This window comes from Myotis brandtii, unplaced genomic scaffold (assembly GCF_000412655.1).
Source record: "Myotis brandtii unplaced genomic scaffold, ASM41265v1 scaffold165, whole genome shotgun sequence".
In the NCBI taxonomy this organism is placed as follows: domain Eukaryota; kingdom Metazoa; phylum Chordata; class Mammalia; order Chiroptera; family Vespertilionidae; genus Myotis; species Myotis brandtii.
In genome coordinates, this window is record NW_005356042.1 from 3,154,097 (window position 1) to 3,175,996 (window position 21,900).

Genomic DNA, 21,900 nt, shown 5'->3' on the forward strand with positions numbered 1-21,900 from the left:
AGGCCGACGCTCTATCCACTGAGCCAAATCAGCTAGGGCTAGAGCCTTCCTTTAAAAAAAAAAATTTGCTAATTATAGTTGACATTCAATATTATTTTATATCAGTTTCTGATGTACAGCATAGTGGTTAGATATTTATGTAATTTACAAAGTGGTTCCCACAATAAGTCTGGTACCCACCTGGCACTGTACATAGTTATTACAATATTATTGACTATACTAGAGGCCTGGTGCACAAATTCGTGCACAGGTGCGGTCCCTTGGGGTTGGCCTGTGGGCATCGGGCCGAAACCCGCAGTCCAATGCTGCCTGCTGTTCCTGTCTGCTGCTCCCGCTCATCCCGGCCCCGCTGCGCCTGCCTTGGGCTCGCGCCGCCACAGTGGTACTCACCAGCCATGAGTCCTGCATTTGGCGCCTGTCCTGAGGAGGGGGGGGGTGGCGGCGGGATGCGATCAGCCCACCAGATGGGCAGTGGGATAGATGTTCGCACCGGTTGTCGGGAGCCACCTGGCGGCTGCTTTTATATAATTTCTTCCTTGTGGAATGTCTAGGGAGGGGAAGCAGCCCCGGTACCCAAGGCCAACTTACAGGAGGCTGGAGGTGCTGTCGGGATTGGGCCAGCGGTGCAGGTCTGTCGGTGCCTGGCCTGCTCTCTAGAGATTGGACCTGCAGGACTACTGAGGGAGTGAGTGGCTGCCGCTGGGCTGGTGGGCCGCCAAGACCAGTCGGTCAGCTGAGCGGCGCTCTCGTTGTGGGAGTGCACTGACCACCAGGGGGCAGCTCCTACATTGAGTGTCTGCCCCTGGTAGTCAGTGCGTGGCATAGCGACCAGTGTCAGCCGGTTGACTGGTCGACTGGTCATTTGGTCGCTTAGGCTTTTATATATATAGATTCCTATGCTGTACTTTACATCCCCATGACTATTTTGTAACTAACTGCCAATTTGTACTTCTCAGTACCTAGAGCCTTTCTTGTTGGGGATTGTTTGCTAAATCAGCCTTGAGCATCAGGGCAGCAAGGGCAGTGCTGGTATATGGGACTTGTACCAGGTCTGCCTTTCTGTGCCTCCATGTTCTCTTCTGTAGAATGGGTATGATACAGTATTCCTGACTCATGAGGCTGTTGTGGGGATTAATGGACTTAGTGTGAGCAAAGCCCCAGGAGCAGCACCCTGGTGTGATTCCTGTAGCAGCACCGGTGAAAGCGCCTGGGAGAGGGCTTCGCTTGGGGCTGTGCTGGCTGCACCCAAGGGAGGCAGGGAGGGGCTGTGCTGGCCACCTGAGCTGGATCTGGTGCAGGACTAACTCTCTCCTTCCTCCACACCCAAGGTGGGCCTGCTCAGCGGCATCTGCATTATCGTGGGCACCATCATCGGCTCTGGGATCTTCATTTCCCCCAAGTCTGTGCTCAGCAACACGGAAGCCGTGGGGCCCTGTCTCATCATATGGGCGGCGTGTGGGATTCTTGCAACACTGGGTAACAAACATGCCGCTCCCTGGCCGAGTCTCCTGGTGAATGTGGGGCCGGGCTATCTGAGCACGATCCTGTTCCCAGGCCTTGCTGCCACAGGGTCCCTTTCAATGCTGGCGTGCAGTAGGTGTAAATCAGGCTGCGCCGAAACATCCAATGGCCAGAACTCAGCTTAGTGGGATGAGAGGGGACTATGTTGGGCCCTGTGAGCATGGCCCCCAGAGGGGAGGAGGGCTCTCAACTGGGCCTCGCCTCACCAAGGGCCTGGGTCCCCTCCGCTCTGTTCCAGGTGCTCTGTGCTTTGCAGAGCTTGGCACGATGATCACCAAGTCAGGGGGCGAATACCCTTACCTGATGGAGGCCTTCGGCCCCATCCCTGCCTACCTCTTTTCCTGGACCAGCTTGTTCATCATAAAGCCGTCCTCCTTTGCCATCATCTGCCTCAGTTTTGCTGAGTACGCTTCTGCGCCCTTCTACGCGGGCTGCCAGCCTCCTGTAGTGGTGGTTAAGTGCCTGGCTGCCGCTGCCATCTGTGAGTACCCAAGTCTGAAACCTTGGGCAGGGGTCAGAGAAGACCTGGCACAGACGAGGTGGGGACACTCTGGTCTCAGGTCCTACATGTCCAGAAGTGGGCCTGGAGGGAGGTGAGAAGCGGGCAAAAAGCCTGTCACACTTTGCCATCCCTGCCCTTCGCGTGTGAGAGCTGTCAGCGAGGGGGTGCCACTGGCTGTCCGCAGGGCAGCGCTTGGGGGGCCGGGCTGCTTCTCCATCACCCTCAGATTCCAAAGGGGAGGTTGGGAGGTTAGAAAGAAGCCTCCTTCTAGGGCCTTTAGAACAGAGGAGATGTTGAGCCCCCAACACAGAATGTTGCCCCCTCCCCAGTGGTCATCACTACGGTGAATGCGCTGAGCGTGCGGCTGGGCAGCTACGTCCAGAACGTGTTCACAGCGGCCAAGCTGGTGATCGTGGCCATCATCATCATCAGCGGACTTGTCCTCCTGGCTCAAGGTGACCTTCAGCGGGAGGGATGGGGCGCCACAAGCACAGGCCTCCTTTTCACCTCGAGGTCTTCTGCTGAGCAGATCTCTAAGGCAAAAACTCAACAGGATCTCCCGTTTCCCAGCTTCTCAGAGTTTAATAACCTCAGGTCATAAATCTTTCACATGGAGATGATGCAAAGTTCCACTCTGGTCGGCTGATACCCACTATTTACTGTCTGGCTTAATTACAGGAAATACAAAGAACTTTGAAAATTCTTTCGAGGGCACAAAGCTGTCCGTGGGAGCCATCAGTCTGGCATTTTATAATGGACTCTGGGCGTACGACGGATGGTAAGGCACGAAAGGCAGTGCGTCTGGGTGTGGGTTCTTCAGGCTATCAACTGAAACCGCATGGAAAGCAACGGCTTCTGGGGTTTGGTGGGACCCTAAAACTCACCGTCACATCTCCATTTTGTTAAGCACCCCGCCCCTCACCCTTCGGTTCTCCTCGGACCCCAGAGACACCAGCCCCTTTCCCAGTCCCTCTTGCGGCCCCAGCTCCTGGAGTGGCCTGTGAGCAGGCAGTGGTGGGGCCCCGGGGCCAGAAGCTTCCGCGGAAACATACAGCTCAGCCCATCCGCAGACAGTCAGGGCGGCCCAGGACGCGACAAGGCGAGGATTTCAGCAGCACTCCTATTTCCCCCTTGAAAATCGAGGTTTAGTCGCTGAGATTCTGCTGACGTCCTTCAAGGAAGAAGCGTGGCCGTCCATGACGCGGTCTTTCCCTCATGTACAGCATCTGCAGCTTTCATTCTCTTCTCAAAGAATTTTCCATTTTTCAAAGCACCTTGGGGATACCGCCAATAATTCTTGAAAAGTCACGTGATTCCCACGGAGGGCAAAGACTTCCAACCGATGGATGTGCAGATCTCTGCAGCGGCATCGCCAGGGCTTCCTCTGAAAGAAGTTACCACAGATTCCCGCAGGGGTTCCTTCCTGCGGTGGAGAGTCTTAAACCAGGCCAACACTTATTATTTGGTTTTCACAACCTCAGCAAAGTATGATACTCACATTATTTTTCTCTTTCTAGGAATCAACTCAATTACATCACAGAGGAACTCAGAAACCCTTTCAGGTGAGAAAACCGAGTCAGGACAGGAGACAGTGGGCAGGCAAGCACGTTTCTCTTCTCCCGAGCAAAAGGGGAACCGCTTCCTCCCATTATCCCAGGCCCCTGCCAGACACTGAACGGTTTCCTATACACTCGTTTCCACTCATAGAGTTTGGTGTGGTTTGGTTTTGGGTAGTGGGATGACTGCTGATAGGAAGGGAGAACTCCAACTTTAGCTCTGGCTTATTTTGCTTATAAACAATTCCATTTGACTGCCTGGGAGTCAGAGGGAGAGTTCTTTCTCATTTGAAGATGTCACATGGGCCTCTGGGGCTGTGCTGTTTCACGAGTGCCCTGCTGGGTGGGCCTCTGGAGGGGCCGCCGTGTCCCAGCCCACCACAGGGAGCAGATGGAGAAAAGACTGGACAAGATCCACAGGCTGTGAGTCTCTCAAGGGATGCTCTGGTCTGACACTGGGTCCCCGGGTCCTGCCCCTCACAGAAACCTGCCCCTGGCTATCATCATCGGGATCCCGCTGGTGACAGGGTGCTACATCCTCATGAACGTGGCCTACTTCACCGTGATGACAGCGACCGAGCTCCTGCAGTCGCAGGCGGTGGCCGTGGTGAGTGGGTCTCCGTGGGAGGGTGCTGCGTTCTGTGGGAAGGGGAGACGCTCAAGCCAAAGACCTCCCAGGGCAGGGAAATGATTGGCCAGGAGACCAGGAGACGGGGAGAGTGAACAGGTTAGGGCCGCCCCAAACACCCCCCTGAGGCCGAAGGGGGGCTGGCAGGTCCCCTTTCCCAGCACACCAGTGGCCTGGGGGCAGGCCGGGGTTATGACAGACAAGTAGGAGGGAGAGAAAAATGCAAGGGAATCCCTGCGGGAGGGAGTTATAATAATGCAATTCGGACTTTAGACCGGGTAAGGAGGGGAGGACAAAGTGGGGTGTGAGGGACAGTGGAAAAGGTGGGTGGGTCCATGTGCTGGAGGCCTCTTGGAGGTGGGGTAGGACAGGAAACCAACTAGAAACAGACAATGAGGTGCGAGGGTGGGAGCAGGGGGAAGCAGTCTTGGTTATGATGAGTTCACCCAGCGGAGTTCGAGGGAGAACAAGTCACTCTGAATGTGGGGGCCTAGGAAATGAGAGGCCACAATGTCCAAACGAGACGGAGATGACTGAGAATCATGACGGAGAGGTGGAGGAGAGATTTCTGTCGCCATCCGTAGGCGCTGAGATGCTCTGAGAGGATCAGAGGCCCAGTTGATTCCCTCCGCAGTGGTTCCCGGCTTTTCCTCTCCGGGAGGGGTCAGAGGCTGCACTCCTGGGGGTGGGGGCCGGGCCTCTGGGACACACAGCAGCTTTCTTGGGACCCATGGTTCTCGGGGGCCATGCAAGACCCTCAGGTCTCAATCTCACTTCTCTCACTAGACGTTTGGTGACCGTGTTCTCTATCCAGCCTCTTGGGTGGTTCCACTCTTTGTGGCATTTTCAACCATCGGTGCTGCTAACGGGACCTGCTTCACCGCTGGCAGGTAGGTGAGCCCACACTCACCCCCAGGACAAGGGCACCAGAGCCGACTGCACAGGAGGACGCCAGCTCAGGGCTACTTCCTTCGGGCTCTGCGGGCTAACCCCCCACGGCAGGAAACCTGACGTCCAGGGAAGGGAGCGAAAAGCATGGACGAGCCTGCACACTGGCCCTGGACGTGGCTGGCCCCACCGAAGAGAGGCCCTAGGTGCCCCTTTGGGGGTTACAATGCTGCCGACTCCAGCGCCAGGCAGTCTGGTGACACAGGCGAGAGAGGCTTTGGTTCACATGCAGTACTTTCTACTTTGTCCTTTTATTCACCTAATGATATTTCTTGATCATTGTCTCCTGTTAATATACACACAATCTAGAACAGGGATTGGCAAACTTTTCCTTAAAGGGCCAGGCAGTGAATATTTTAGACTTCAACTCCATCTTTGTAGCACGAAAGCAAACAGTGGTTATTATTTGCACGAACAGCCTGGCAACCTTCTTGACCCTCCTGGTCTAGAGACAGTTATCAGCTGTGCTGTATTCTACTTCATGATTAGCATCATTTAGCAGGACTCCACTCGTGGCCTAGGTGGGGGTTGTTCTCATAAGCACTGCTGCGGGGGATTCTTTTTTTTCTAATTAAAAAAAAAGTTCAATTACAATTGGCATTCAATATTATATTAGTCTCAGAGATACATAGTGGCTAGACATTTATATAACCCACCTGGTACCACACATAGCTATTACAAAATTATTGACTATATTTCCTATGCTGTACTTTACATCCCGGGACTATTTTGTAACTACCAATGTGTACTTCCTAATCCCTTCACCTTTTTCATCCAGCTCCCAACCCCCTCCCATCTGGCACCCATCACTTTGTTCTCTTTATCTATCAGTCTATTTTTGTTTTATTTTGTTCTTTAGAATCCACATATAAATGAAGTCACATGGTACTTGTCTTTCTCTGTCAGACTTGTTCCACTCAGCATAATACCTTCTAGGATGGTAAAATTTCATTCTTTTTTTTAAAAATATAGTTTATTGATTTTTTACAGAGAGGATGGGAGAGGGATAGAGAGTTAGAAACATCAATGAGAGACAAACATCAACCAGCTGCCTCCTGCACACCCCCCACTGGGGATGTGCCTGCAACCAAGGCACATGCCCCTGACCGGAATCGAACCCAGGACCATTCAGTCTGCAGGCCGACGCTCTATCCACTGAGCCAAACTGACCAGGGCCTTCATTCTTTTTTATGGCCAAGTCATATTCCACTTCATGTATGTAACACGTCTTTATCCATTCATCTGTCAATGGACATTTGGGTTGCTTCCGTATCTTGTCTATTGTAAATAATGCTGAAATGAACGTAGGGATGTATATATCTTTTTGAATTAGTGTTTGGACTTCTTCAAACTAATACCCAGAAATGGGATTGCTGGGTCATATTGTAGTTCTATTTTTAATTTTATGAGGAACCTCCATGCTGCTTTCCATACTGGCTGCACCAATTTGTATTCCCACCAACAGGTACAAGGGTGCCCTTGTCTCCACATCCCTGTCAACACTTGTTGATTTTTATGGTGACAGCTATTCTGACATGTGTGAGGTGATATCTCATTGTGGTTTGCATTTCTCTGCTGACTAGTGATGTTGAGCCTCTTTTCATATGTCTACTGGTCATCTACATGTTGCAGGGGACATTCTTGAACATGCCTTTGTCCAGTTGTCTAGCATTCTAGAGTGGATATCTTTCTGAATGTGAAATTGCCAAAGGTTAAACACTTAGATACTTAAATAAATAAAAATACATACCACAACATCATTTTCTAAAGCTGTATCAAAGTACAGGCAGTCTGATCCTGCAACTTTACATCTTCAAAGGTGTTTTGGCTATTCTAGATTCTTTGCATTTCTATGTGAATTTTAGAGTCAGCTTATTCAATTCTTTATTTAAAAAAGCCTTCCGGGATTTTGATCAGGACTACTTTGAATCTTTGAACCTATAGATCATTTTGGAGAGGATGGCCATCTTAAAAGTATTGATTCTTCCGATCTATGAGCATGGACTGTGTCTCTGTTTATTTGGGTCACCCTTAATTTCTTCCAAAAATGTTTTTTGCCTGGACAGTATGGCTCAGTGGTTGAGTGTAGACCTATGAACCAGGAGGTCATGGTTAGATTTCCAGTCAGAGCACATGCCTGAGTTGCAGGCTTGATCCCCAATGGGGGGCGTGCAGGAGGCAGCCAATCAATGATTCTCTGTCACCACTGATGTTTCTATCTCTCCCTTTCCCTTTCTCTCTGAAATAAATAAAAATCCATTTAAAAAATGTTTTTTAGTAGTTTTCAGTATACAGTTTTTGCACATATTTTTTCAGACTTAAGTCAAAATATTTCATATTTTTGATGCCATTATATGTTTTTATATGTTTTTATTTATTTTAGACAGAGATGAAGGGAGAGGGAGGGAGAGAGAAACATCAATCAGATGCCTCCCACATGCACCCCGACAGGGGACTGAACCTGCAAACAGGCATGTGTCCTGACCAGGAATCCAATTGGCAGCCCTTTGGTGCAAGGGACCACGATCAACCAACTGAGCCACACTAGCCAGAAACCATTGTATTGTTTTTACTGTAAAAAAATTCAGTTTCTGTTCGTTTATTGCTAGTACATAGAAACACAATTTTAATAGCTCTATTGAGGTGTAAATAGCATAAAATTCACTTTGTAATTGCACAATTCAATGATTTTAGTAAGATTATAAAGCTACGCAAACATCATCACAAGCCAATTCTAGAACATTTCTATCATCCCAAAAACTTCCCTCATGCCTAGCTGTAGGTAATCCCCACTCCCACCTCCAGCTCTAGGTAACCAGTGATCTGCCTCTGTGTCTATAACTTTGATTTTCCAGACATTTCATCTAAACCAGTGGTTCTCAACCTTCCTAAGGCCGCGACCCTTTAATACAGTTCCTCATGTTGTGGTGACCCCCAACCATAAAATTATTTTCGTTGCTACTTCATAACTGTAATTTTGCTTCTGTTATGAAATGTAATGTAAATATCTGATATGCAAGATGTATTGTTACAAATTGAACATAATTAAAGCATAGTGATTAATCACAAAAACAATATGTAATTATATATGTGTTTTCCGATGGTCTTAGGCGACCCCTGTGAAAGGGTTGTTCGACCCCCAAAGGGGTCGCGACCCACAGGTTGAGAACCGCTGATCTAAACGAATACATTTAGGCATATGATCCATTTTGAGTGAATTTTGTACAGTTCTGTACCTGTGCAGATTGGGGGTGGGACAGGGACTTATGCTATCCTGGATTATGTTGGATATAATTTTTATGGGGTCAAATCTAAGATCTTTGCTTACTGGTTTCTCAGTTTTCTATCTCACATTGACAAACCTTCCTCTCCTTTCAAGAACACCCACCTATATTTTCTTCTAGCATTTTACTGTAGTTCTTTGATCAATCTGGAATGTATTTGGATGTGAGGCATAAATCTCACTTTCCATCCCACCCTCAAACCTTTACCTGTTGTCCCAGTGTTTATTGAATAGTCCACCCTTCCCTACTGGTCTGAAATGCCACCAGGATCATCCTCAATGTACTTGATTCACTTTGTTTCACTGATAGGTCTTTTCCTGTGCTGTTATCATCCATACATTCCACAGCCCCAGTGATGCTAAATCTGGCAGGACTAGTGCTCCCATGTCAGACTTCTCTTTGCCTGTTTAGCATTCCAGATGCACTTATAATAATTTTGTCCAGTCCCAAAAGTCCTGCTTGCATTTTGAATGCATGAAATTCATATATTGATTTTTAGGGAACTGATGGAATTTACTAGTAAATATGTTTTTACTGATTTTAGAGAGAGAAGGGAGAGGGGGAGAGAGGAACATCAATGAAAGAGAAACATTGATCAGCTGCCTCCTGCATGCCCCCTGGCAGGGATCAAGCCCCCAACCCCCACATGTGCTCTGACCAGGAATCAAACCATTGACCTCTTGGTGCATGGGTTGACACTCAACCACTGAGCCACACTGGCCGGGCGTGGAACCAATGGAATTTAAAGAGTGAATTTACAGCACCATCTTGAGTCTGAGTCTCCCGCCTCCACCTAGCAACTCCTTTCCTCCCACTTTCACTGACTTGTTCTGGGAATTAATACCATGTTTATATCTTTTCAAAGGTCAAATATGGAGTTTTAAATAGATGTTCCCTTTTGGCCTTTGTATTCCTGACTTCTAATTTTATTGTGTTGTAGTTAGAATATGTGATCTTTATGCTACCACTTCTTCATAAATTTTAAGACTTCCCTTGTGGCTTACTGAAATCTCCTGCTCTTATAGTGGATTTGATTTTTACATTTAAAAAAATTATATATATATGTCCTTGGTAGTTTGTACCCTTTTTCAGTATGAATTCTCCTTTTTTTAAAAAAATATATTTTATTGCTTTTTAAAAAAATATATTTTATTGATTTTTTACAGAGAGGAAGGGAGAGGGATAGAGAGTTAGAAACATCAGTGAGAGAGAAACATCGACCAGCTGCCTCCTGCACACTCCCTACCGGGAATGTGCCTGCAGCCAAGGTACATGCCCTTGACCAGAATCAAACCTGGGACTCTTGAGTTCGCAGGCCAATGGTCTATCCACTGAGCCAAACCAGTTAGGGCTGAATTCTCCTTCTTTTTGCCTTAAATGCTCTTTTGTCTGATATTGATATCATTCAATGAGCCGTCTTTAGGCTGCTGTTTCTGCTAACATGTCCCATCCCTTTCATCATCAACGTCCGTGTCATAGGGCTGTTTCAACAAATCCTACCTCAGAGTCTCTAGTAGGGCAAAGTGAACTTGATCACATTCTATGTAATGACTGATACAGCAGGATTAATTTCTAACATACTCCTCTGCATTTTCTTTTTTTAAAGAAAATCTTATCCTGCCCTAGCTGGTTTGGCTCAGTGAATTGGCCTGTGGACTGAAGGGTCCTGGGTTTGATTTCTGTCAAGTGCACATGCCTGGGTTGCAGGCTTGATCCTCAGTAGGGGGCGTGCAGGAGGCAGCCAATCAGTGATTCTCTCTCATCATTGATGTTTCTCTCTCTCTCTCCCTCTCCCTTCCTCTGTGAAATAAAAATATATTTTTTAAAAAAGAAATTCTTATCCTTATTTATTACCCATCAAATTATCTTAATTCTTTTTTTCCTCTGCTGACTTGGAAGTTATATTTTACTAGAGTAGGCCTTCCTTCCCCCGGCTGCCGGCACCGGCTCCCTCTGGCACCGGAACCTGGGCTTCCCTCGAAGCCCCCCTTTGTCCGGAAGGACGTCCAGTCTAATTAGCATATTAAGCTTTTATTACTATAGATTCTTTCAGCAATTACCCTTAAAATTCCGCATGAACACCTAATAGAATCTCAGTATCTCAATCCTCTTCCCGCTTGCGAAGGCTCTGCCTGACATATCAGCTAGTGTATCAGCTACACCTTTTTATAAACCCATCCGTCCAAAAGAGTTCATCATAACAAAAATGAAAAATCCAATGCTTACGTACATACAACATGCTTTATTGAAGTTTCCTTAGCATTGCTTCTTCAACCAGTAACTTCTGAGTTCAGCTTTTTGTTTGTTGTAGACTTTTTAATAGTTCCCAATGAGTATTGAAAAATAGTAAGTCTCCTAGCTGTTGTTTATCTAAAAGTGCATTTATTTTGTCAATAGTCTTGAATGATAGCTTAGCTATAGAGAACTTTAATCTGAAGCCCACTTCCCTCATCACTGAAAAAGTGATTTCTCATGAGATGCCTGCTATTGTGCCGATTGTCCTAATTTTGTAATTAATCTTTTAAATTCAGCAGCTTAAATTTTTTTCACTTTTCTTCCCACTATAATGTTTTTATCTGGGTATGCTTTTATTTTTCTAGAACTGGGCTCAATTTGAAGGCTCAGTTTGTCGATTCTGTAAAACCTCTCTGCTCCTCTTTGAATTCACTTTACCCCATTCAATGATTCAAGCTTTCTCCTGTTTCTTCTCTCAACTTCCTGTCCACGCTTTTCATTTCTCTGTGTTTCATACTTAGATATAGCTTCACCTTAATTTTTCACTGTATCTGTTGTTAAAATGTTTTAAAATTTTTTTATGGATTTTTAGAGAGAGTGGGAGAGGGAGAGACTCATTACTGTGAGAGTGAGACATGGCTCGGCTGCCTCCTACTGGGGATCGAGCCCACAGCTGGGGCATGTGCCCTGACAGGAATTGAACTGGCAACCTTTCAGTGCACCAGAAGATGACCAACCAGCTGAGCCACACCCCCCAGGGCTGTTGTTGATTAAAACTTAATTACAGTAACTATTTCTTTTTGTTCAGCTCTTCTTCCTTTTTTCTCTGACATTTTACACTTAGTTTCAGATTCTGAACCATCAGGAGTTCTTGGGTGGGATGAGACCCCTTGTTTGCATCAGCTGACTTACCCTAAGTTTACCTGATTTTTTAAAAATAGGGAACTTCTGGTTTCAGGGAGCACAAGGCCTTCTGTGTTTGCTGTGTCAGGTGCTCCAAGCACTGGGGTCACCTGGGTCTGGACTACACTTCACATTTCTTTCTTTCTTTCCTTTTTTTTATTTGTGTTTTTGTTGTTGTTGTTGTTGTTGTTGTTGTTAATCCTCACCCGAGGATAATTTTCCATTGGTTTTTAGGGAGAGTGGAAGGGAGAGGGAAAGACAGAGAGTAACATCGATATGAGAGAAACACATAGATTGGTTGCCTTCTGCATGAGCCTGGGCCAGGGAGGAGCCTGCAACCAAGTTACCTGCCCTTGACCAGAATTGAACCCAGGACCCTTTGGTCTGCAGGCCGACGCTCTATCCACTGAGCCAAACTGGCTAGAGCACTTCACATTTATTTCTTGCACAACTTGCAGGACTCAGCTCAGGTATCTCCTCTTTGAAAGGGCCTCCCACGCCGCCCCACCCTTTGCCCAGTTTAGGTGACTCCACTGCACCAGGATGCACTTCTCTCACTTCTGCGAAATTCACCCACCTCCGGAGGCCAGATTATCTCCTCTTTGAAAGGGCCTCCCCAAGCCACCCCACCCTTTGCCCGGCTTAGGTGACTCCACTGCACCAGGATGCAATTCTCTCACTCACTTCTGCGAAATTCACCCACCTCCGGAGGCCAGACCCTGCCTGAGTACATCAGGGTCACAGCTCAGTCCTTCTCTGTGGCCTCGGTGGGAAAGCTGAGGACACACTAGCTCAGTGATGGTGCAGCAGCCTGCACTCCAACCAACTGACTTCTGCATTTTCCAGACTCGTTTATGTTGCGGGCCGGGAAGGCCACATGCTGAAAGTGCTCTCTTACATTAGCGTCAAGCACCTGACTCCAGCCCCTGCCATCATCTTTTTTGTAAGTATGAATTCCACCATGAAAACATCCCCCTTAAAGGCAGAGGGTCCCTCAATTTGGTTGCTAAGCGCAGTGGTTCTCAAATGACACAGGTTCTCTTAAGCCTCAACCTCAAATAAATGTATGAAAGAAGTTCAAGGCCCTGGCCAGGTAGCTCAGTTGGTTAGAGCATTGTCCTGATATGCCAAGGTTGTGGGTTCGATATAAAGTCAGGGCACATACTAGAGTCAACCAATGAATGCATAAATAAGTGGAACAACAAATCGATGGTTCTCTCACTTTCTCTTCTTCCCTCTCTCTAAAATCAATCAGTAAATAATAAAAATAAAAGCCCAAGACAATTCAGACAGTTCATTCAAACTCTGGCTCCTTGTTCTGAATTTATCCGTGAGAGATGCTGTTTGAACATTCCAAACTTGTATCCTCTATATGTCTTACATGTACATTTGTATGCCCTAGACCCCTGGTAACAAACCATCACTTAGGGGGAAAGAGAATAAGGCATTTACAAGTTAGCTACTGACAACAGCTTCTCATTACGGTCCAATAATTTAGAAGTCATGGGTTCCTTGTGCAGTGAAAGGCCCTTTGAGATCTTCTCAGTGAGGGATAGTCCTTGGTTGTGTGCAACTGCCTTGGGTACCCCGAGACCATCCATTCGGCCTCAGGGCCAGACTCCTCCGCCCACCCCCGGAGGAGAACCACTATTCTCTGTAAATCTATTCCCTTTGAAGACGAGGAAACAGACCCAGAATCACAAGGCCCAGATCACACAGTGCGGACAGTGCAGGTCACCAGACCCAGACAGCCTGAGTCATAGCCCAGGGCCCTTTCCCAGGATGAAAACTCTCTGGAAGGAAAATTCATAATTAGGGAGCTGGTGCAATAAATTCACAGCTTCAAAGAGTCACAAATTTTCCAAGTCCTTTCCGTCAGGCCGCAAAGAGAACACCCATCATAGCCAGTCTGATTTAACCCCGGGATAATGGGACGCAGTTCTCCTTCATGTTTATCCACAGGGAAAGCTGCTTTTTCAGCCCTCCGTGGAGGGATAAAGATGGTGTTTTATGTGCTGATGACCTAAGAATGTGTCCTTCTTTCCACCAGGGTATCATAGCCACCATTTATATCATCCCTGGTGACATAAACTCATTAGTCAACTACTTCAGTTTTGCTGCCTGGATGTTTTATGGCTTGACGGTTTTGGGGCTGATCGTGATGAGGTTCACGAGGAAAGACCTGGAAAGACCTATCAAGGTAGGTTTAATGCCCCAAATGTCATGGGTACCTTCAATTTCTTCAAATGAATGAGAGAGAGAGGTAACTACTTTAAATTCCAGGGGCATGACATTTCCAACCTGACCCTACTCTTCTCTGGAATAACACATTTTAAAGTGCGGTTTGCTCTTCATTTCATCTAGTTTATGATCCAATTAGCCATCTGATTACTAGTTTACTAAGTTATCAAGAACACCTGTGGCCTAACCCGAGCAAGTCGTCCAGTTCTGACAGTTCTAGTGTCTCTCAAGCCTGAGTTCATAGACCGATGGAGACTTCAGAATTCTGGCCCCAGACCCAATCCTGTGTCCGCAACCACCAATGTCACCTCTGCAATCTGTTTGGGCTTCCTCCCACCTCCCTGCATGGCCCGAGGAATCCAGATCTGGTGACTTGGGCTCCTCTCCTGCCCCTGAACCCACTGATTGACGTCAGAGGTTCAGAAGTGGGACCATCAGACATTGGGTGTCTCCTGATGTGATAAAAAAGGAAGTGCCAGTTCCACCTCTCAGGTGTTCCTGCCTCCAGATCCCACCAGCAGTTCACAGGAAATATGAGGGGTAAGAGGAGCAAGTTCCCAGGCAAAGCTGGCATTAACACATTTTAAAGTCCAGGGGCATGACATTTCCAACCTGACCCTACTCTTCTCTGGAATAACACATTTTAAAGTGCGGTTTGCTCTTCATTTCATCTAGTTTATGATCCAATTAGCCATCTAATTACTAGTTTACTAAGTTATCAAGAATACCTGTGGCCTAACCCGAGCAAGTCGTCCACTTCTGACAGTTCTAGTCTCTCTCAAGCCTGAGTTCATAGACTGATGGAGATTTCAGAATTCTGGCCCCAGACCCAATCCTGTGTCCGCAACCACCAATGTCACCTCTGCAATCTGTTTGGGCTTCCTCCCACCTCCCTGCATGGCCCGAGGAATCCAGATCTGGTGACTTGGGCTCCTCTCCTGCCCCTGAACCCACTGATTGACGTCAGAGGTTCAGAAGTGGGACCATCAGACATTGGGTGTCTCCTGATGTGATAAAAAAGGAAGTGCCAGTTCCACCTCTCAGGTGTTCCTGCCTCCAGATCCCACCAGCAGTTCACAGGAAATATGAGGGGTAAGAGGAGCAAGTTCCCAGGCAAAGCTGGCATTAACACATTAACACATTGTATAAGATAAATCCCTACAGACGCATGACAAGATAAAAAGAAAATAAATAAAAAAGGAAGGGAATAAACGTGTTAAAAACAAAATCTCTGCCCTAGCCGGTTTGGCTCAGTGGATAAGAGTGTCAGCCTGCGGACTGAAGAGTCCTGAGTTTGGTTCCGGTCAAGGGCACATGCCTGGGTTTCGGGCTTGGTCCCCAGTAGGGGGCTTGCAGGAGGCAGCCAATCAATGATTCTCTCTCATCATTGATGTTTCTATCTCTCCCTTCCTCTCTGAAATAAATTTTAAAAAAAATCCTTACCAGTAAAAGATGATTACTGAAAATGTTATAGTTAAAATGATAGGAAGTCTGCCATTTTCTTTATATTCCAGTGAAACAAAAAGTAGAATAAAGTTGGGAAAATTACTTAAATATTATTGAAATTGGGGAGGGAAAGGGGACATGGAGTTCATTAATTCTTCTTTCTGTATCAATGTCTTGGTTTTGAATAAAAAATTTGCCCTAACCAGTTTGGCTCAGTGGATAGAGCGTCGGCCTGTGGACTGAAAGGTCCCTGGTTCGATTCCAGTCAAGGGCACGTACCTTGGTTGTGGGCACATCCCCAGTAGGAGGTGTGCAGGAGGCAGCTGATCGATGTTTCTAACTATCTCTCTCCCTTCCTCTCTGTAAAATATCAATAAGGTATTTTTTTTTAATTTTTTTCCAGAAGAAAAGGAATGTGCTGTTTTGACATGTGCTGTTTTGCCCACAGGTGCCCATTTTCATCCCCATCTTGGTGACTCTCATATCCGTGTTTTTGGTTTTGGCCCCAATCATCAGCAAACCCGAATGGGAGTACCTCTACTGCATGTTATTTATACTGAGCGGCACTGTATTTTACTTCCTTTTTGTCCACTACAAGTTTGGATGGGCTCAGAAAATCTCAAGTAAGTGTCAACAGAGGGGCAGTTCTGCTATGAGGGCAGCAGACCAGCCCTGGGTCTCCTCAGGCAGCTGACAAATTTCACCTCCACTTTGTGAGGACAAGACCCCTTAACCTCAGTGTGACAGCTCTGGGTCCACCTGTGGCCTCCTCCTTTGTTTCCATCAATTACTGTAACAAGTAGAAGGGAAGGCACCATTTTTTAAATTGTGAAATACAGATAAACCTTGCCATCTTAACCATTTTAAGCACACAGTTCAGTGGTGCTGCCCTTCCCCACTGTTGGGCACCAACTGCAGAGAACCACAGGCAGCATCTGGGAGGCTCAGTAGCATCCCAGAGACACCCAGGAGGTGACAGAGCTGAGACAAGGGCCCGAGCCTTCAATGCCAAGGCCACTCAGCAATCCTGGGTCTTTATCCTATATAATAAAAGCCTAATATGCAAATCAACCGAACGGAAGAACGACAGGTGGAACGAGCAGTCACTATGACATGCACTGACCACCAGGGGCGGGCAGACAAGGCAGGAGCTGCCTCCAGCCCAGCCAAGGTAGGTGCGAGCGGGGGCCTCCCAATCATCCTTCTAGTCGTCCCACAGATCGGCCCTGATCGCCAGCCAGGCCTAGGGACCCTACCCGTGCACAGATTTCATGCACTGGGCCTCTAGTCTATTATAAGGCACATGTTTAAAAGTTTAACTATATAACCACTTTCATTTTGAAAAAGAGAGTAGTGCCAAAGTTCGTCATGGCGACTCGGCAGTACATCCGTGTGTATGAGGTATTTTTTTTTAATTTTTTTCCAGAAGAAAAGGAATGTGCTGTTTTGACATGTGCTGTTTTGCCCACAGGTGCCCATTTTCATCCCCATCTTGGTGACTCTCATATCCGTGTTTTTGGTTTTGGCCCCAATCATCAGCAAACCCGAATGGGAGTACCTCTACTGCATGTTATTTATACTGAGCGGCACTGTATTTTACTTCCTTTTTGTCCACTACAAGTTTGGATGGGCTCAGAAAATCTCAAGTAAGTGTCAACAGAGGGGCAGTTCTGCTATGAGGGCAGCACACTGGGCCTCTTCAGGCAGCTGGCAAATTTCACCTCCGCTTTGTGAGGACACGACCCCTTAACCTCAGTGTGACAGCTCTGGGTCCACCTGGGGCCTCCTCCTTTGTTTCCATCAATTACTGTAACAAGTAGAAGGGAAGGCACCATTTTTAAATTGTGAAATACAGATAAACCTTGCCATCTTAACCATTTTCAGCACACAGTTCAGTGGTGCTGCCCTTCCCCACTGTTGGGCACCAACTGCAGAGAACCACAGGCAGCATCTGGGAGGCTCAGTAGCATCCCAGAGACACCCAGGAGGTGACAGAGCTGAGACAAGGGCCCGAGCCTTCAATGCCAAGGCCACTCAGCAATCCTGGGTCTTTATCCTATATAATAAAAGCCTAATATGCAAATCAACCGAACGGAAGAACGACAGGTGGAACGAGCAGTCACTATGACATGCACTGACCACCAGGGGCGGGCAGACAAGGCAGGAGCTGCCTCCAGCCCAGCCAAGGTAGGTGCGAGCGGGGGCCTCCCAATCATCCTTCTAGTCGTCCCACAGATCGGCCCTGATCGCCAGCCAGGCCTAGGGACCCTACCCGTGCACAGATTTCATGCACTGGGCCTCTAGTCTATTATAAGGCACATGTTTAAAAGTTTAACTATATAACCACTTTCATTTTGAAAAAGAGAGTAGTGCCAAAGTTCGTCATGGCGACTCGGCAGTACATCCGTGTGTATGATGTTCACCAGGTCTCATCCTGTTTGGCACATCCCACTGCAAGGAACTCCAGCTATAAAAGCTTCCAGGCCCCGAGCATGATGGGTGTTTCCTGGTCTCCCTCCCCCGTACCGGAGTTCCTAAAGGCAGGAATCGGGCTGGAGCTATTCAACAGCCACTTCACACTTACTGAGTGAATGTGATTAAAATTCTGCCTCTGCCTTTCTCCTCAGCGTGTCTGAACAGGGAAGTACAACCCTCTCGTCAGACACGTCCATGTGGTTACTTACCTACATGAACTTAGGTCGACATGCAGGTCAAGGTAGGAAAGAGCAAACCCCCGGGTGAGGTTTAGTCTGACTCTCAGGGACGAGGATGCCTAGAGCTCGGGCAAGTCCCAGGTCCTCTCAGCCTCCATGTCTTCCTCTGAGGAACCAGGTACCACCACTTACCTGATAGTCATGTCATAAGCAAGAGAGGGTTTGTTTCATGGTTATTAACAAAGTGAAACCAAAACCAAAATCTAGCTTTATATTTCCACCAAGGGCTTGTTTCCTTTCCTGAAACAGCTCACACCATCCCAACTTCTTGAACCTAACCCTAAGCTGAAGGAGGGATTGCAGACACAGTACTACAGGAAGGAAAGATAATTTATTACTATTTAAAAAGCAGCTATTTTTCCCCCATGCGTTTGAAAATAAACTCGGATTTGATCATGCTGACAGAGAATCTAGCCAGGATGACTTAAAACCTAAAGGTACAAAATGTCTCCCCCCACATACTGTATTTTTTATTGACTCTATTGGGGTGACATTAATAAAATTATATAGGTTTCGGGTGTACAATTCTATAATACATCATCTGTATACTGTACTATGTCACCACCCCAAGTCAATCAAGTCTCCTTCCATCACCACTTCTCCCCCATACCCTCTTCTCCCTCCCTCCAAAAATGTCTTCTCAGCTTTAGAATATTTAGCCATGCTGCTCCCTACAAAAACCAGTAAGACGTTGGAATTAAGCCGGTGAAAAGAGTGAACAATCTGGGTTTTAAACAAGATGAAGTCTTCAGTAATTTCAGACTCATATTCAACCATTGGTCAGTGGTAAACATATGCATATAATTGAGTCATTCATATTTTTCCTACAAATTGTTTGGTGGCAATAAGATACTTAGCAGGTCTCTAATGCTTTAGGGGAAATAACTTGTGCCCTAAGAACCACTGAGCTGCCAGGATGGTTCTGCCTGCCTCCCAGCACCACAGGTTAGGCCCCAGAAGCGCAGGCCTAACAGGACTCGCCACGGAGTAACAGTAGTGCTGCTCACCACTAAGCCTGGCAAACTCGTTTCGTTAGCTTCCTAACTGCACTTTTTGACTCTCACCCCAGAGCCCATCACCATGCACCTTCAGATGCTGATGGAAGTTGTCCCAGCGGAGGAAGCTCCAGAGTAACAGACTCAGTCGCCCGCAGCAGGGCCAAGCAGTGATGGACTTATTTTTGTAAGCAATTATCTGCAGTTATTTCTTCCTGACGTTTTTCTTAAGAAAAAAATGTATTGCAATGTCTATAATACTTGTATTTTTAGATATTCACACCTACTTAAATAAAGGGAATTGTTTAAACTTAGTGATCAAAAGGTATACAAAAAATTGGTGAAACTTTTGCTTTGTGTGAAACAGATTTTTAAAATACAGAAGTACAAATGTTTACCACTTACCCGTCCTCCTCCCGAGACTAGTGCCACCCCCATATTTAACCTGGGATGTGCATGGCAGGCCTGTCCCAGGCGGAATGTCGCGGCCCCACTGCAGAGCTGACCACTGGGAACCGAGGGCGCTGCAACCAGCGGTCAGCATCCCAGCTCCCCAACAGCCATCACTGGCGTTTTGGTCAAACAAGAAAGCGTGGTGAATAAAGTTCTATTTTGCATTTGGCACTCAGGGAAAATGCTGTCTAAAAAGTGTAAAAAATAAACATTTTTGTGAAAACACTAATTTTATTGATATACTTCAAAAGAGATCACACAACTAAATATGGGAGCAATTTAGAAACATAAAGACAAAGTACTTTTACCTTAGATTTCAGAAATCTTCCCCAAACATGAAATCAGTACATATTAATAGAACGAAAAACAATTAGTAGTTGTCTACATGTCACAAGTCAGTGTCCTGTCCTGCAAAACGTTATTTAGATCTTCAAACAGTAAATATAAATGTCCGAAAAAAGAAATGAGGGTTAGTTTAAGGTAGAGCCCTCCTCCCCTCTAATTGTTTTTTTAATCCTCACCAGAGGACATGTTTTGTTCCTTTTCTCATTGATTTCAGAGAGGAAAGGAGAGAGAGAAACATGGATGTGAGAGAGAACCATCAATTAGCTGCCTCCTGCAAGTGCCCCGACTGGGGATCAAATCTGCTAAGTATGTGCCCTGACCGGGAATTGAACCCACAACCTTTTGGTATATAGGACGACACTCCAACCAACGGAGCCACCCGGCCAGGGCCTCCCCTGTACTTTCATTTAGCTGTTTGTGAACCACAGTGAGTGAGCATTCCGTCTTCTTTGAGCAGGGCGCCCCAGCATTCGTACATGGGAAACACATTTGTGCAGCTCTGTGACTTGCTATTTGCTATGTTTCTTAAGAGACTGAGTACACTGAGCATAATCTGCAGGTGGCTGACAAGCCCAGGGAAAGCCAGTGCAGCTCAGGAGGCTGGGCTGGCCGCCAACCCCAAGGCCTCCTGCAGCCGGAGCGAAGGCTGTGCCTACAGACACTGACACCTCATGAGGGTCAGCAAAGACCGAGCTTCCTATTTCCCGAAAAGCCGGCCTGATTTAGCTCGACACTGACACCTCATGACGACTTAGGAGAGCTCCGCAGTCAAAACCTTTGCCAGCAAAGACTGAGCTTCCTATTTCCCGAAAAGCCGGCCTGATTTAGCTGTGGGAGCCAGGGCAGCAGCAGGGATGTGCTCCGGCCGCAGTCTAGGCTGCGCACGGTGTCCTCCTGCCAGGGCGGTGGTCTGACCTCCTGCTCAGAGCCGCCTCCCACAACAGAGGCCCTGAGCAGCGGCAGTGCTCTGGGCACCTCCTGAGGAGGGCAGCGTGGTAAGCAGGTCTTGTTTTACAGATGAGGAAACTGAGACAGAGTGTGACCCAGACCTGCCCACGGGACGGCCTGGCGACAGAGTTTACCTCTTTCACACGGTGCTTCTACCTGGGAGACCCACGCCCCTGAGCACCTGTGCTTTCTGGTGTATAAAGGAACAAAGACCTGGGGGCAAGTCGCACAGTCGTGTTCTAGAGCCGCTTTTCCACCTCTGGGCGCGGCTGCCACTCACACTGAATGAAGATGTGCACAGCGCTTACATTTCCCAGTGGCTCTTTCTACCTTTTCCAATTCACATGAACAGTCAGGCTCTGGGTGCCAGATTTAAGGGGCAGTGACAGTACACATTCCTCCCAACTGTCTTGTGAACCTGGTGCCACAGCCCCAGAACGGGGTCATGAATGTTGTTAGGGGTCATCACATCCAGGTGTCCTGAGGGTTACCTGCAGGCACCCCACAGGTCCTTTTCCGTTTCCACTGAAGGGGAACCTTTGTCTCAAGGGCCCAGGACTCCGCAGGTTCAGAGGGTCCTGCAGGAGCAGTAGCTTACCTCCAGAAAGCCTTGGGTCTGGCTGGTATGGCTCAGGCCACCCCATTTTTATCCTTGAAATAACTGTATACGAAGTAAACTTGCCCGGAGTAGCAACCAATATCTTAAGGACACCAGAGGTGTTACTACAAGTTTGAATCCCAACTAACTCATGGCTGAAAGGCTCTGTTAAGCACTGCCAAGTATGGATTTATGAGACAGAAACTTCAACTTATATGCACAAGATGTTTTTAGGAATGCACCAAACGTAGTTTTGAATGAAAAATACAAATAGACGAGCTCCAGATAGTACAGTTCATTATCTGAAAGCCGGGAGCTCTTTGTCATTCAACTGGGGTATGCCGGGATGGGCTTCGCATGACGCAATGACGCAATGAGCAGGACAGCTGGGAAACCGGGCTGTTAGACCAGCACTTCCTGTCTCCGCTTCCACCCTCCTTCATAGTCTCATCTTCAGCCCTTTTTTAACATTTTTATTTTTTTATTAACTTGAGAGAGAAACATCGATTTGTTGTTCCACTTATTTATGCATTCATTGGTTGACTCTTGTATGTGCCCTGACTGGGGATCGAACCCACAACCT

General features: G+C 47.2%; 1 protein-coding gene across 1 annotated transcript in view; it reads left to right on the top strand.

The window, feature by feature from the left end:
- Positions 1-19,225, top strand: part of SLC7A9 (solute carrier family 7 (amino acid transporter light chain, bo,+ system), member 9) — a 23,108-nt gene extending 3,883 nt beyond the window's left edge. Inside the window, exons 3-13 of the mRNA XM_005862482.2 lie at positions 1,329-1,476; positions 1,760-2,002; positions 2,353-2,478; positions 2,702-2,801; positions 3,541-3,585; positions 4,063-4,186; positions 4,994-5,097; positions 12,424-12,520; positions 13,628-13,777; positions 15,713-15,887; positions 19,048-19,225. Coding sequence (XP_005862544.1) covers positions 1,329-1,476; positions 1,760-2,002; positions 2,353-2,478; positions 2,702-2,801; positions 3,541-3,585; positions 4,063-4,186; positions 4,994-5,097; positions 12,424-12,520; positions 13,628-13,777; positions 15,713-15,887; positions 19,048-19,112 — 1,377 coding nt within the window. The 3' untranslated portion in view covers positions 19,113-19,225. The remainder of the gene's footprint in view (positions 1-1,328; positions 1,477-1,759; positions 2,003-2,352; positions 2,479-2,701; positions 2,802-3,540; positions 3,586-4,062; positions 4,187-4,993; positions 5,098-12,423; positions 12,521-13,627; positions 13,778-15,712; positions 15,888-19,047) is intronic.
- The last annotated feature ends 2,675 nt before the right edge of the window (positions 19,226-21,900 follow it).